Source organism: Malaya genurostris, chromosome 1 (genome assembly GCF_030247185.1).
Source record: "Malaya genurostris strain Urasoe2022 chromosome 1, Malgen_1.1, whole genome shotgun sequence".
NCBI classification, from domain to species: domain Eukaryota; kingdom Metazoa; phylum Arthropoda; class Insecta; order Diptera; family Culicidae; genus Malaya; species Malaya genurostris.
Window position 1 is genome coordinate 156,042,609 of NC_080570.1, and position 14,063 is coordinate 156,056,671.

At 39.9% G+C, this 14,063-nt stretch overlaps 3 protein-coding genes across 9 annotated transcripts; 1 reads left to right on the top strand and 2 right to left on the bottom strand.

Annotated features, from left to right (window-relative positions):
* Positions 1-349: 349 nt before the first annotated feature.
* On the bottom strand, positions 350-5,917 carry LOC131426323 (zinc finger protein 728-like). Of its 2 annotated transcripts, XR_009229071.1 has the most exons (4): positions 5,783-5,917; positions 2,638-2,690; positions 526-2,575; positions 350-439 (listed from the first exon to the last, which is right to left on the bottom strand). XR_009229071.1 is itself a non-coding variant. In XM_058588964.1 (3 exons), exon 3 carries the CDS (start codon positions 2,569-2,571, stop codon positions 712-714), a length of 1,860 nt encoding a protein of 619 aa, XP_058444947.1. In that variant the 5' UTR covers positions 2,572-2,575; positions 2,638-2,690; positions 5,783-5,917; the 3' UTR covers positions 477-711. The 2 variants fall into 2 exon arrangements, 1 of the variants encoding a protein (XP_058444947.1); XM_058588964.1 differs by lacking the exon at positions 350-439 and having other exon boundaries at positions 477-2,575.
* On the top strand, positions 4,794-8,369 carry LOC131426326 (zinc finger protein OZF-like). 6 transcript variants are annotated; one of them, XR_009229074.1, is made up of 4 exons: positions 4,794-4,893; positions 4,955-6,470; positions 7,942-8,045; positions 8,113-8,369. XR_009229074.1 is itself a non-coding variant. In XM_058588972.1 (3 exons), the coding sequence occupies exon 2, from the start codon at positions 4,959-4,961 to the stop codon at positions 6,456-6,458; it is 1,500 nt and encodes a 499-aa protein (XP_058444955.1). In that variant the 5' UTR covers positions 4,794-4,893; positions 4,955-4,958; the 3' UTR covers positions 6,459-6,470; positions 7,900-8,369. The 6 variants fall into 6 exon arrangements, 3 of the variants coding, with proteins under 3 accessions (XP_058444955.1, XP_058444956.1, XP_058444954.1); XR_009229072.1 differs by having other exon boundaries at positions 4,955-8,045; positions 8,103-8,369; XR_009229073.1 differs by having other exon boundaries at positions 4,955-8,045.
* A 12-nt stretch (positions 8,370-8,381) lies between these two features.
* Positions 8,382-13,141, bottom strand: LOC131426317 (protein xmas-like). The gene is made up of 3 exons (XM_058588953.1): positions 12,943-13,141; positions 12,561-12,889; positions 8,382-12,496 (listed from the first exon to the last, which is right to left on the bottom strand). The coding sequence occupies exons 1-3, from the start codon at positions 12,996-12,998 to the stop codon at positions 8,397-8,399; spliced, it is 4,485 nt and encodes a 1,494-aa protein (XP_058444936.1). The 5' UTR covers positions 12,999-13,141; the 3' UTR covers positions 8,382-8,396.
* Positions 13,142-14,063: the final 922 nt, after the last annotated feature.

Sequence of the window (14,063 nt, forward strand, 5' to 3'; positions counted from 1 at the left end):
AAAAAAAAAATCAGCTGCAAGATTCATATGGGTGGTCTATAATGTAAATGAAACTGAAACAAACGTATCTCCAGCAATCCGATTTAGTTTTATACATTCGACCAGTTCTACTGTCAAATTTAAAACTGGTATACATTGCCGTTTTATTTTTTCTATATTTGAAACACAGATAAAACGCTGCCAGTTTATTGTGTTATAATTTCTAGATTTAAATTTTAAAACTGACATAAATTATGCATCTAGAACTAGAACACTCCTGAATATGCCCTTACTCGTGTTTCGAATATACAAAAAATAGAACGGCATCGTAGACGTTTTAAATTTGACAGAAGAATTGGTCGAATAAATAAAACTAGAACGGCTTGCTGGGGATACGTTTGTTCCAGTTTCTGTTCTATTGTAGATCTTCCATATAGAACTTCTAGCTGCTGAATTTGCTCTGAAGTATACCTATGTTGCAAATTTACCATGAAATATTTGAAACTATTAATGTTTAATTTATTTCTCAATTAGGTTATCAATTACATAGAAATCCCATTTACTACTATCGTTCCGCGATAAGTGATATAACTTTTCGAGTAAGTTCCCCACAGCATTTTCGAATGGCCACGGAAGTTGTAAGTTGCCTGTGAAGATGCAGCTTTAAGTCGCATGACGGCGCATGTATCCAGCCAGACCATGTTGATGCCGTGTGGCTAAGCATTTGCTCATTTAGGTATGACGGAGTTTGTGTTTTGTAAGGTTAGAACCATCATGAAAGCCTTTGCCACACACTTCGCACTTGTACTTGTACACACTTTGATGAATGGACATGTGTTTAATTAGGTACTTCTTGATGGCAAATTCTTTTCCACATAAGGTGCATTTGTGCGGTTGCTCGGTTGTGTGCATGCGCATGTGTAAAAAAAGTGATACTTTTTGATAAAAATCTTTTCCGCATACAGTGCATTTGTAAGGCCGTTCACCTGTGTGACTATTATTGTGATCTTTCAAAAGTGATTTGCAGACGAATCCTTTGCCGCACACATCACACTTATGCTTGTAACCGTTCAAATGAATATCCATGTGTCTGCTGAGTTCATACTCATTGGAATAACCTTTCTCGCATATAGTGCATTTAAACTTCTTGTTTGTATGGAAGCGTTTGTGTTTTGCGAGGTAAGAACCATCGAGAAAGACTTTGCCACACAATTCGCACTTATATTTGCACTCACTTTGGTGTTGCCTTAAAGTACTCTCGCTGACAAATTCTTTTCTACAAACGATGCATTTGAACGGTCGCTCTCCTGTATGACTACGCTCGTGGTCTTCCAAGAGTGATCTGGACAAGAATCCTTTGTCACACACGTCACACTTATGTTCGTAATCTTCAGTATGCATACTAATGTGTTTGGATAAGTATGTCTTCGTGGAAAAACCTTTCTCGCAAAACGGACATTTGTGAGGTCGTTCGCTTGTGTGACGTTTCATGTGTATAGAAAGATTTATTTTGCCGTTAAAATCTTTTCCGCACACTGTGCATTTATAAGGCCGTTGACCTGTATGACTGTATTCGTGGTCCTTTAACAATGAACTATACTTGAATCCTTTACCGCACACATCGCACTTATGCTCGAAGCCATCCACGTGAATTTTCATGTGTATGTTGAGATTATGCTTAGTGATATAATCTTTCCCGCAAATGGTGCATTTAAACTTCTCGTTCGTATGAATGCGTTGGTGGCTCGCGAGTTTAGCATCACTAATAAAGGCTTTGCCACACACATCGCACTTATGCTCGTAATCACCCACGTGAATTTTCATGTGTTTGCGGAGATAATACGTATTGCAATAATCTTTCTCGCATATGATGCATTTAAGGCCCTCGTACATATGAATGCGTTCATGTTTTGCGAGGTAAGCACCATTATGGAAGGTTTTGCCACACACTTCGCACTTATATTTATACTCGCTTTGGTGAATAGACATGTGTCTAGTTAAATAACACTTAATGGCAAATTTTTTTCCGCATACAATGCATTCGTACGAACGCTGGCTTGTGTGAATGAGCATGTGTCGAATAAGTATCGCGTTAGACGAGAATTTTTTTTCGCATGCAGTGCAACTGTATGGACGCTCACCAGTGTGAATATTTGCGTGGTCCTTTAGTTGCTGATAATACCGGAATTCTTTACCACACACATTACACTGAAATTGTTGGTTTTCAGTATGAACGATCATATGCTTGTTCAGGGTTTTCTTCATTGAAAATTGTTTCCCGCAAACTTCGCAACTATGACCCTGTTCCTCTTTAGGTACGAAGACGTCTTCATGAAGATCACTTTGCTGTGTGAATTCCTCATCACAAATCTGATATTCTAATTTAAGGTCACCTTCCTTTGTGAATTCCTCATCACAAATCTGGTATTCGAGATGGAGATCATTTTTCTGTGTGAATTCCTCATCACCAATCTCATATTCGAGTTTTATTGGAGAATCGATTGTTGGTGCGGACGACGGGAAAGAGGCTACAGAACTGTTTTCTGGTTCTTCCTGCTTTGGTATCCCCTTTCGTGCAGGGAAAAATTCCATTTTACTAAAATACAAAAATATATGCTTTTGATACGTAAGCCACAAACCTAATGATAATTGACTCACCTTCGTGTGATGATTGATTTTCGTCAATTTACAGCAAACGTTCGCTTTTCGCTCTGAATCGGTTTGATGTTTTGGTACACACAGAGAAAAATATTGTAAAAATAGCTAAATTTGAGTTTTATACAACGAAATTTTTTATTGGAATATTGACAAAAGAAAATCTGGGTTGATATTGAAACTACAAAACAAGATGATTAATTTTCCTCAGTGGATTAGTTTGTTTCAATCAATATTTTGATTGAAATAACAAATATTTTTCTTGTGCGTTTCTGTCAATTTCTTGTCAAACAATTTCACAGTAAATTCAATTAGAAAAATTACTTTGTAGTGAAAGAACTCTAGTTTAAGTTAATTATTTGTAGCGGTTTAAATTTACAAACTTTTTATTTGAAATAAATGAGGTTAAATTTAGTTATTTCTACTAACGCTTTTGTTGGTTATAAAAACATATTTTGGTTTGGTTTTAAAAATGGAATGATTTCTTTTAATTTGCAAGGTAGTTTTTTATGTTATTTTATTTCGATTTATGCTTTTATTCAAATGCTTAAAAAATGTTTACATTGAAGCCCGGGTATTTTGATTAGTATCCAATGTTTTGGTTGTTCAACAGTCCGGTCAAGATATCTGTATCAAATAATTATTTTGTAAAAAAAATGTGTTATTCAATGTTATGCAATTTTCAAGAATACTGTAAATTCTCAATACATACGCTTGGATTGTTTAAAACCCGCTATGGAATGAAAGAAGTATATCAAATTTATTTTCAAACACGCACGAACTTTATTCGCGAAAGAAAAAATGCTGTTTATTCACGCGGAAAAAAATTGCTATAAGGAAATAATTCAATATGGTCCATTTAAATAGTAAACTTTGTTGTATCATAACACAAAAAAGATTCAGGATTGAATCAATATAGACATTGCCGATAACATCAACTCAACTTTGGTTGACATGTAATAAATAGTTAGTTCATTTCAACAGTAGAATCAGCTTACACAAAAAAATTTTTCATTTGGCTAGTAAAAAATTTTGATTTAAATTAAACAGAAAACATTGTTGATGTTGAAGGGAAAATCCGTTCAAAACAATCATATTCTAGTTAGAAACATGCATGCTTCATTTCTCTGCGTGTAGAAGTTTTTTATTTCTCTGTTAATTTTTCAAAAGGGCGTATAAGCAAGTGACAGTTTCTCTTTGTTTACTTTCTCTTCTATTAATTACCAAGCGGTTTCCACGTTTATCACTCAACTCTTTGCATGAAATGATACCAGAAACTTTCGACATTCAAACAGAATAGTGATATCAAAGAAAATCTTTTTAATCACATCACGATAATCGAAAGAGAGAGTGATTAAAGGGAAACTGTCACTTGCTTATACGCCCTAATGAAAAATCAACCGAGATATAGAAAAAAAAAACTGCAGCGTATGTCAGTTTTAAATTTGACAGCAGAATTGTTCGAATAAATAAAACTTAAACGGCTTGCTGGGCAGAGATGCCATTTATACAGATTTATCTGTATTATACAGATTTTTACATACGCATACAGATTTAATACAGAGTACAGATTTTATACAGATTTTCTAAATTTTATACAGATTTATACAGATGTCACAAAAAGTAAGAAAGAACAAATTTAACTTTTCTGTCTTAGAGTGACGATATAAAAGTCTATCAATCGACGGACAAATCACAAATTAATATGAAAATCTGAAATCCATTTATATTATAATTTGAAACCAATTTGAACTGATATTAATTTTTTTTCAATGACTGAGTGAAAACATATATTGGAGAAGCCAATTAAATGAAAAACTAACAGAAAAGATGATTTTTTGGATACGCTCAGAGACAGTACTTTATTTAAGGAAGTAATGGCATCATGAAACTTTACTGTCAAACTGATAGTTGTATGAACCGACTTGACGTTGCATATTGGGCGTTGAAATTCCATGTCAAATTATAAAGTCATCAATTTCAAACTAGATAAATATATGGAATTGCCATTCAATTGTGGATGAAAAAAAAACTATGAAACTTCGTCGTTGAATTGACTGATTGAATCTATCATCCTACAACCACAATCTATTGGAATAACATCTTTTATCATCATTTAGTTGTAAGAATTTCATTTTATTACTGAATACAGATTAATACAGATTTTTTATACAAAGAATACAGATTTTCTATGAAAATGTCTGGCATCTCTGTTGCTGGGATACATGCAAATTGACTAAAATCAATCATCACACGAAGGTGAGTCAATTATCAATATCCTTGTGGCTTACGTATCCAAAGCATAATTTATTTATTTCAGTAAAATGGAACTTTGCCCCGCACGAAAGGGGATACCACAACAGGATAAACCAGAAAACAGTTCTGTAGCCTATTTCCCGTCGTCCGCTTCAACAATCGATTCCCCAATAAAACTCGAATATGAGATTGGTGATGAGGAATTCACACAGAAAAATGATCTCCATCTCGAATACCAGATTTGTGATGAGAAATTCACACAGGAAGGTGATCTTAAACTAGAATATCAGATTAGTGATGAGGAATCCACACAAAAAAATGATCATAAGGACGTCTTAACACCTAAAGAGGAACAGGTTTATAGTTGCGAAATTTGTGGGGCACAATTTTCATGGAAGCATGCCCTGACGAGGCATATGAAGGGTCATACTGAAGATCAACCATTTAGGTGTAATGTGTGTGGCAAAGGATTCCGGGATAATCTAAGTTTAAAAGACCACGCAAATATTCACACTGGTGAGCGTCCGTACAAATGCACTGCATGCGAAAAAAAATTCTCGTCTAAAAGGATGCTTGTTCAACACATGCACACTCACACAAGCCAGCGTTCGTACAAATGCATTGTATGCGGAAAAGAATTTGCCATTAAGGGTTACTTAACTCACCACATGTCTATTCACCAAAGTGAGTACAAACATAAGTGCGAAGTGTGTGGCAAAGGCTTTTATCAAAGTGCCAACTTGACAAGACACAATCGCATTCATACGAACGAGAAGTTTAAATGCACAATATGCGAGAAAGATTATACCACCAAATATGATCTCAGCGCACACATGAAAATTCATGTGGATGATTACGAGCATAAGTGTGATGTGTGCGGCAAAGGATTCACCTCCAAATCACGTTTGAAAACCCACGAAAATATTCACACTGGTGACCGGCCTCACAAATGCACTGAATGCGGAAAGGACTTTTGTGATGAAAGAAAACTTTTTTCGCACATGCGACTTCACACAAGCGAGCGACCTTACAAATGCGCCGTATGTGGAAAAGATTTCGTCATTATGGATTACCTAACTAAACACATGCGCACTCACACGGATGATAATAGGCATGGGTGTGTATTGTGTGGCAAAGGATTCCGAACCAGATCACTCTTGAAATACCATGCAAAAACACATACAGGCGAGCGACCATACAAATGTTCCGTATGCGGAAAAGATTATAAAGGTAGAAAAAATCTTTCTCAACACATGAAAGTTCACACAAGCGAGGGACCTTACAAATGCATCATATGTGGAAAAGATTATCAAGGTAAAATGAATCTTTCTCAACACATGAAACTTCACACAAGCGAACGATCTCACAAATGCCCGTTTTGCGAGAAAGCTTTTACCATGAAGATATACCTATCCAGACACATGCGTATTCACACTGGTGATTACGAGCATAAGTGTGACATGTGCGGCAAAGGATTCTTGTCCAGATCACTCTTGGAAGACCACAAGCGTTGTCATACAGGAGAGCGACCGTCTGGAGAAAAGAATTTGTCAGCGAGAGTACTTTAATGCAGCACAAAAGTAAATGCAAATATAAGTTCAAAGTGTGTGGCAAAGGCTTTCAAACCACTGATAGCTGTCAAAAGGTGAACTTAATTCATCGGCAGTTCATTGGTAGTTCATTCAAGTGGTCATCGTGCAAAACCTAATTAGGTTTTGCACGAACATGACATAACCTCACAAAAATGAACAGAATGAACTTTTTTTGACAGTCGACGTGTACTTGTTTACAGTTTAAAAGTTCATCAGAAGTTCATCGTTCGAATGTAAAAATTGCAAGTCGCCTCACACTCAACAGATTCATACATATATCGCTCCTTGATGCTGGAATCACATACAGGGCAATTTTTTTTAGTTATTTTCACTATGGAATACGTTTTAAACAGGCACTTTTTCGTCATTTTTTCATTTTTTAACTTGCAGTCGCAAAACAAAACAAGTACACGGCAACTGTCAAAGATGAACTTGATTCATCGGCAGTTCATTTGTGTCGTCATCGTGCAAAACCTAATTAGGTTTTGCCTTTTGCAAGATGACGACACAAATGAGCTGTCGATGAATCAAGTTCATCTTTGAAAGCTGCCGTGTGTTTGTTTTGTTTTGCGACTGCAAATTAAAAATTGAAAAATGACGAAGAAGTGCCTGTTAAAAACGTATTCCCAGTGAAAAGAACTAAAAAGATTGCCCTATATGTGTTTTCAGTTTCAAGGAGCGATATTTGTATGAATCTGTTGAGTGTGAGGCGACTTGCAATTTTTACATTCGAACGATGAACTTCTCATGAACTTTTAAACCGTAAACAAGTACACGTCGATTAGGTTTTGCACGATGACCACTCGAATGAAGTACCAATGAACTGCCGATGAATCAAGTTCACCTTTTGACAGCTATCAGTGGTTTGTTTTGATTTTCAGATGAAGATTCAAAGTTCGGAAATGACCAAAAAGTGTTTGTTGAAATCGTGTTCCTCGGTAAAAGGGACTAAAAAAATTGCTCTGTTTGCGTTTCCACTACCAAGCAGAAATTTCTTTATGAATAGGTTAAATGAAAAAAAAAGGAGAGAGAAGTGCATTGAAGCACCCAGAGTGAGTGCAGGTTTCCGTTCGCTCTGTCAGCGGGGACAATCCGTGTGCGTATGCGGATAGTTTGTGATTTTGCTTGCTTTCAACTGCATTCATATCGCTAAATTTGATGATCTTTCGTTTCATGTAAGGCAGCGTGCAAAATTCGAAATCAAACGATGAACTTCCGATGAACTTATCCACTGTAAACAAACCACTAATAACTGTCAAAATTAATTCATTTTGTTCATTTTTGTGAGGTTATGTCATGTTCGTGCAAAACCTAATTGTCAAAAAAAGTTCATTCTGTTAATTTTTGTGAGGTTATGTCATGTTCGTGCAAAACCTAATAGCTATCAAAATTGATGCATTTTGTTAATTTTTGTGAGGTTATGTTATGTTCATGCAATACCTAATAATCAACCAACCAGGGCACACAAACAGAATCTAGTGACCGAAAGACGCGACTAATCCTACGGATTATGGAGATTCGGACTAAAGTTGTTTAAAGCCATTGATCACAGTGATGTCCCTAGTAAGTTCAAAATCGTTTTTGCAGATTAATTCCCAAGATAGCTAACGATCTGACAAGATATTTACAGTTGCAGACAAAAAAAGTTTTCATGGTAAACGAGACGTCAAAAAACAAGCTCACAATGAACATGTAAAGTTTTGGTTCGATTTCACCATAGCTCAAAATATAGCACAGAAATGCGACAGTAGCATCAACTGCCAACCAAGTTCCCTTATTTAAGAATATTGAAATTAAAGAAGAGTAGAAAGGTGTAACAAGATGGCCTAGGTGGATGATGTCAAGATTAAATCAAAACAATCAGAAAACTATTATTGTTACAAAATATTTTTTAAAATTTTTTTTGAAACATATCTACGACTGCCGGAAGTTCGCATCCCAATCCCACCGGTTCGCCCGGAAAGCCCGCTCTTGCTCGAACATTTTCCCATCCAACGCATTCGCCAGTTCCTTGGTCTGTGCGGTAAACTCGCGACACTGCGTTAGCTTTTCCTCGGCACGCTGCAGACATCGCCGGCCACGATCCAGAATCTTCTCCAAATCATCCTTTGCCAGGCTGATGTTGAGTTTCATTTTTTTGGTCACCGGTAGCAAGACTGTGCTGGTAGCCAACATCTCATCTACGGTTTCTTTTTCCCCGTCCCCGTGTTGGTCATCGACCGTTTGCTCGGCAAGTGACTTCCGTTTCTGGGGAAGTTTCTTCAGCTCCGGCAACCACCAAAGCGACCGAGTGTAGCTATCGTACTCCCAACGGTGATAGATCACTTCACAAGGCAACTCAGTGATGAATTCGCTCCAACGGAGCCGTAGCAACTCATTGGCCAGGATGGCAATCAGCGGTAACCAATTCATTGTTGGCATAGCATGAGGGCTTAGGTTGGGTTCAGGAAGCGACCGGAGCATTTGTTGGGTGATGAGGGCGAGTAGATGTCGGGCAAGTTTTTCGTTCGGTTTCTGCATGCAACTGCGGATGTAGGTCAGTAGGTTCGCTTGAAGTTCTTTAACGGTTTGACAGTTCGCTGGGTCGAATATGATGGGTTTTAGTTTCAGTTTCCGGAAAAATGTGACCAGTTTCTGTTGACGGTCCAACGAACGCCAATCTTTAGGAAAGTATTCCAGATCCAGGGGGATGTCGAAGCGCCGTTTCGATACGAACGGTTTGAATTCGGCAGGGAAGTCAGGATACACAGACAGATTGTGCTGCACCAGGTTGGCGGTGCGATCGATTGCTTGGTTAAACAGGTTCAGAACAAAATTGACATCGCGGCAGGCTTCGTCCAGTTTCGGATTTTGATCCGACGATATTTGAAAACGATGCCAAAGTTCGTCACCGAGACAAGTTGCTATGAAAGCCGTTTGGGACTGCATTTCCAGCGGGCAGTCTGAACTGCAGCAAGAAGCGAGAAAGGCGAGAGATTGGAGAAGCGTGTGTCGAAGAGGAACTTTATGCCGTTCCCGGTGATGAAGCAAATGGAAGTCGTCAATTTTACCCTGCTCCAGCAGAAGATCCAGACCGAGAAGTTCTTCCAGGCTTTCGTCGGAATTGAATTGACAGTTGTAGGCGATCACGGTGAGAGGAATTGGACCCCAGGAATCGGCATTCCGCAGGAGACTGTGCAAACGTTTTCGGGACATCTGAACGTTGTTTGGTGCCAGGAAGAACAGCAAACCGTTCGAGTTATCCAGAGCCGTTCGGTCAGCGACGTTGGATTCGTTTAGGATAGAAATTCCTTTTAAAAGCCGCATGCAAACTACCAAGCGCTCGCGGGCATTCGGCGATTCTTGTGCTTCCAAATAGAAACTGTTTCCGACATCAGCAGCGCCGGTTCGCTGAAACACATTCTTCAGCCATTTGTTGATGAAATAGTAAAACCCGGAACAATCTTCCTCCTGCTTGAAAGGTATCGAAATTGATACCTTCCAGTAGATGTGATTTTTTACTAAGCCATTCGATTTCGGCTTGCTTCGCAATTTAACACTTTCGCGAACTATTTGGAACACGTCCACTTGTTCTTCATTCGGCAATGGAATGGGAATGACTCGAGGAACTCCTCCCACGTATCTTTTCATGTTGGCCAGATTCAGAACCTGATGATCTCGAAAGCATTCCTTTGCCAAATCGGGAAGCATCTTCTCCGGAAGCCATGCTGGACTGTTCTCGATCTGCATGCGATTATCCATCACAATGTGGACATTTCGGTGCCACAGCCGGAAGTACTTTCGCATCATATTCATCTGTCGATTTTCCTGACAGTTCCGAACGAGTACCTCTTCGCGTACGGTTTCCGCAAGAAACTCTGCCAGCAACTCTTCCTGTAGTTGCTCCAGAAGTTGCTTAGGATACTTTTCCAATAAATGATACCGTTTAAGGCACTCGGCCGCAATCTCCGTAATGTCTTCTTTGCACACCTCCTCCAGCATCTCGTTGAATACTTTCTCCGACATTTTATCCACCGTTGCTTCCAACTCACGTCGACTTTCTTCCTCCAGCTGCTTCAGGCGACGTATTTCCGCTTCTTTCCGAGCGATCAGCTCCTTCCGAATTCGTTCCTCTTCCGCTTCCTGTTTTCGACGATTTTCTTCGGTCTGTGCCTGCAGTAGTTTTATTTCAGCTTCCCTTTTCTGTCGTCGGAGCTGTTGTTCTTCGATCTCCTTTTCCGATGGTTTCGTTAGCGACGTGGCAGGACCACGACCGAAAATAGACGATCCGTCACCATTGCCGAAAATTGGTGTCGGCCGCGAGGGCTGCGAAAAGGCTACACTTCCGAACAGATTCTGACCGAACGTCGTCGAAGGTTTTAGTGTCGGCTCCGTAGTACTCTTCGGAAGCGGAGTTATCCCAGACAATGTTGGAGATGGGCTGTTCTGGGAGAAAATGGATTTCGCAGTCGGAGCCGGAGAGTGATTTTCCAGTTTCGCTGTAAAACGAGAAGGCTGAAAAGGGTTACCGGTCAACAGAGGTTTGGGGAAAATTGGTTTCGGTGAGATCGAAGTTGGCGATGGAACTTTGAACACTTTTGCATCGTCGTTGTCGTCGTTACCGAGGGCCGCCGTTACTGTCTCAATTGTTTTGCTCTGCTTTAAAATATTCCTCAGAACGTCGTCTCGCAGTAGGCCAGAAGAATCGAAACTTTCTTCCAACCGATGATTGTCAAGTGTGGATTCGTCATCTAATGGCTCGCCGGAAATCGCCTCACCAACGCTACAGTCCCGTTTACTTTCGACTAAATTAAAAGCACGCTCCAACTGGAATGGAAGTTCCGGTCTTTCGTATTGTTTCGGATCCATCAGTACAGTCCCCTGCGATAGATCAACACTCAGCCCGTAGCACTCCAAAAAGCCAGCAGCTGCTTCTTCGTCCTCAAAAGCAAGCAAATCGACAAGATGCTCCAACGAAAAAGTGGCCGGAATTCTATAGGTATAAGCTCTCAGCATTGTTTGCAAGGCTCGTGTTCGAATCTGGTTGAAATAGCGCAGTAAAATGCAAGCATTCATGTAGCTAGTCTGGCGCACCAATCGGAAAAATCGGATGTAGTTATTGTTCTCCAAAGCAAAATAAACCTCCAATGCAAACCGAATCTGCTTCGAATTGAGAATATCGGCTGGAAGCTGTTTGATTTCCCACAAAAAGTTACCGTCGTTCAAATTAAGCAGTACCACGTAGGCCCGGAACTCAGCCTCATTCCGACAGCGAACACCCTTCAGTCCCAAATCGGTGTACATATACTTAAGCGACTGTAGACATTTGGTCATGTTTTCCGTGTTTATACGCTGATCAAACACCGACGGATCTTCTGCGACCAATCGAGCAGCGCAGTGGATGTGAAATCGAGCGCACTGTTCCACCAGTTGGACTGCCTTCGCCGAACACAACTCCTGCTGGGTAATATCCTTCCGAATGCCTCGAGTCCGGTCCCACACGAAATGAAACCAATCGCCCAGATTAATTTCGTCGTCTTCACAATCATCCACAATCCGGTGCAGCAGGTAGCTCATCGTTAGTTCCAATGCCTGTTCCGAACGAAGCTCATGCGGCATTGGAGCTTCTTGATCGGCGGAACTTCTCGAATACTGCTTGATTGCCTTTCCGTGATCCATTTGTTGATTACTTTCACCCGACTCGTAGGCAGCGACCTGCAGTTTGCACTCCCTCATGTAGCGCTCTTTCTCCGGGCACATATCACGACAGGTTCCCTGTGTACTGCGTGCCTTTCGGATATCCGTTGTTCGGTCGGCCGTTAACCGCATATACTTATCTCTAGCTTCCAGCACCCGATATCGCTCTTCAGCCGTTAGAGCTGGCTGTTTTGCTAGCGACTCAAAATCCGCTCTCGCCTGGCCGACCTTTGAATCCAAAACAACTTCGGGCCGCGAAGGCATCCGGAATGACTTGGGTGGTGCCACCACCGGTGGCGTCGGAAAACGTTCCGTCTTTTTCAAAAATGACTCGATCGCTGTAAAACACCAAAACAAAACCACTCAAACATCCACCGTACTGGAAAAAACAACGTTACTCACATTGCTTAGCAGATTGTCTGCTTCGGCCGGCCGTTGGACCCCCGCCCATTGTATCCAATTCCTGCTGCACATCCGGATCGATGAATCCTTCGTCTCTGCCTCCCGGGCCAGCTGATTGTACTTCATCCGTCCAAAATACACTAAACTTAATGTCCCGAAATTGTCCACCGCGTGCAAGGGCTGCTTCGGCCGCTTCTTGGCTGTCATATTCCACGGTGCACGAAAATCGCTTCGGTCGTAGAATGAACCCGGTAATTTTGCCAAATTGACTGAAATGCTTCTTGGCGATGAGTTTGTCCAGAACCCACAGTTCCGGAATTTGCTCGCAGCTGAAACAAGTACACTCGTAAGTTAATCAAACCAAAAGCGACGAAAAGCTAACCTGATCGATTTGCGCTGGGGAGAGTCTTCAATGAGTATCACATCGTCATCCGACATACTGCTATCGTTCCGTGTTTATTCTATAACCGTGCACTACAAATGAAAGACTCGAATATTTACGAAAAAACTGTTTTATAGGTCAAAAACATTTCTAACTTCGCAGAGGAACGCGTTTTCGTGATTTCCCGGCTATGTTTTGTGATGTTATTTTAATTTCATTGTCAAATACAGTATAGCCTTCATAAAGTGGACCTCATACACACTGAGAAAAAACTTGTGCAAATAATCAAATTTTGGTTTCACAAACCCGATTTATCATTTCATTAGCGGCCCTTACACGATCATTAAAAGTGTCATTACTAAAAAGTAATGACACTTTTAATGATCGTGTAAGGTCTACGAGTTCAGTAATGACACGAGTAATGATGGAATTCCGGATATTCCATCATTACCAACATTATTTCTTCTTCTTATTTTTTTTTGTGGAAGTGCTGAATATCTTTAGAACTATACGCGAAAAAATGACAAAGTGTAGATTTAAATTGTTAATATTTCATTAACCTTAACGTTTCAATGGCAAATCAAATTTGTTGTCAGCTAAACGAAATTAAAAATATTGCTATTGCTATTGCTGGAGTAGTTACAAATACTCATCATTAATAATGAACGTGTAATGCTAAAAAGTAATGATGTATAGTAATGCAGTAATGACGAGCGTTTGAGCAGAAGTGTCATTACTTAGTAATGACACTTTTAATGATCGTGTAAGGGCCGCTATTACTTTCCCGTTTCGATTAACCTTCAAGTCATTTTCCTGTTCGGACCAGAAAAACTTTCTGACCCTATGTATGGGCATAAATCAAATAAACATAGATTTCCCTCTGTACGAAGACACTGACAGCGCATCTAGTGAGAAACGAGTGTACTCTTTTTCCATTACACGATCATTAAAAGTGTCATTACTAAAAAGTCATTACGTGGAAAGTCATTTTTAATGAACGTTTGAGAGCAGTAATGATGAATTCTCCATACAAATTTCGAATGTAATGAATTGACATTAACAATTCTTGTGTGAGGGTCATTTTAGCTACTACCCACATTGTCTTAAATACGGATTGAGTA

Bases quoted from the DNA above. Each gene is read 5' to 3' on its own strand.
- LOC131426323 (XM_058588964.1), bottom strand. From the start codon at position 2,571: ATGGAATTTTTCCCTGCACGAAAGGGGATACCAAAGCAGGAAGAACCA.
- LOC131426326 (XM_058588971.1), top strand. From the start codon at position 4,959: ATGGAACTTTGCCCCGCACGAAAGGGGATACCACAACAGGATAAACCA.
- LOC131426317 (XM_058588953.1), bottom strand. From the start codon at position 12,998: ATGTCGGATGACGATGTGATACTCATTGAAGACTCTCCCCAGCGCAAA. The intron at 12,890-12,942 runs GTTAGCTTTTCG...TACTTGTTTCAG, and splicing joins CCCCAGCGCAAATCGATCAG to CTGCGAGCAAATTCCGGAAC. The intron at 12,497-12,560 runs GTGAGTAACGTT...GGTGTTTTACAG, and splicing joins CAGACAATCTGCTAAGCAAT to CGATCGAGTCATTTTTGAAA.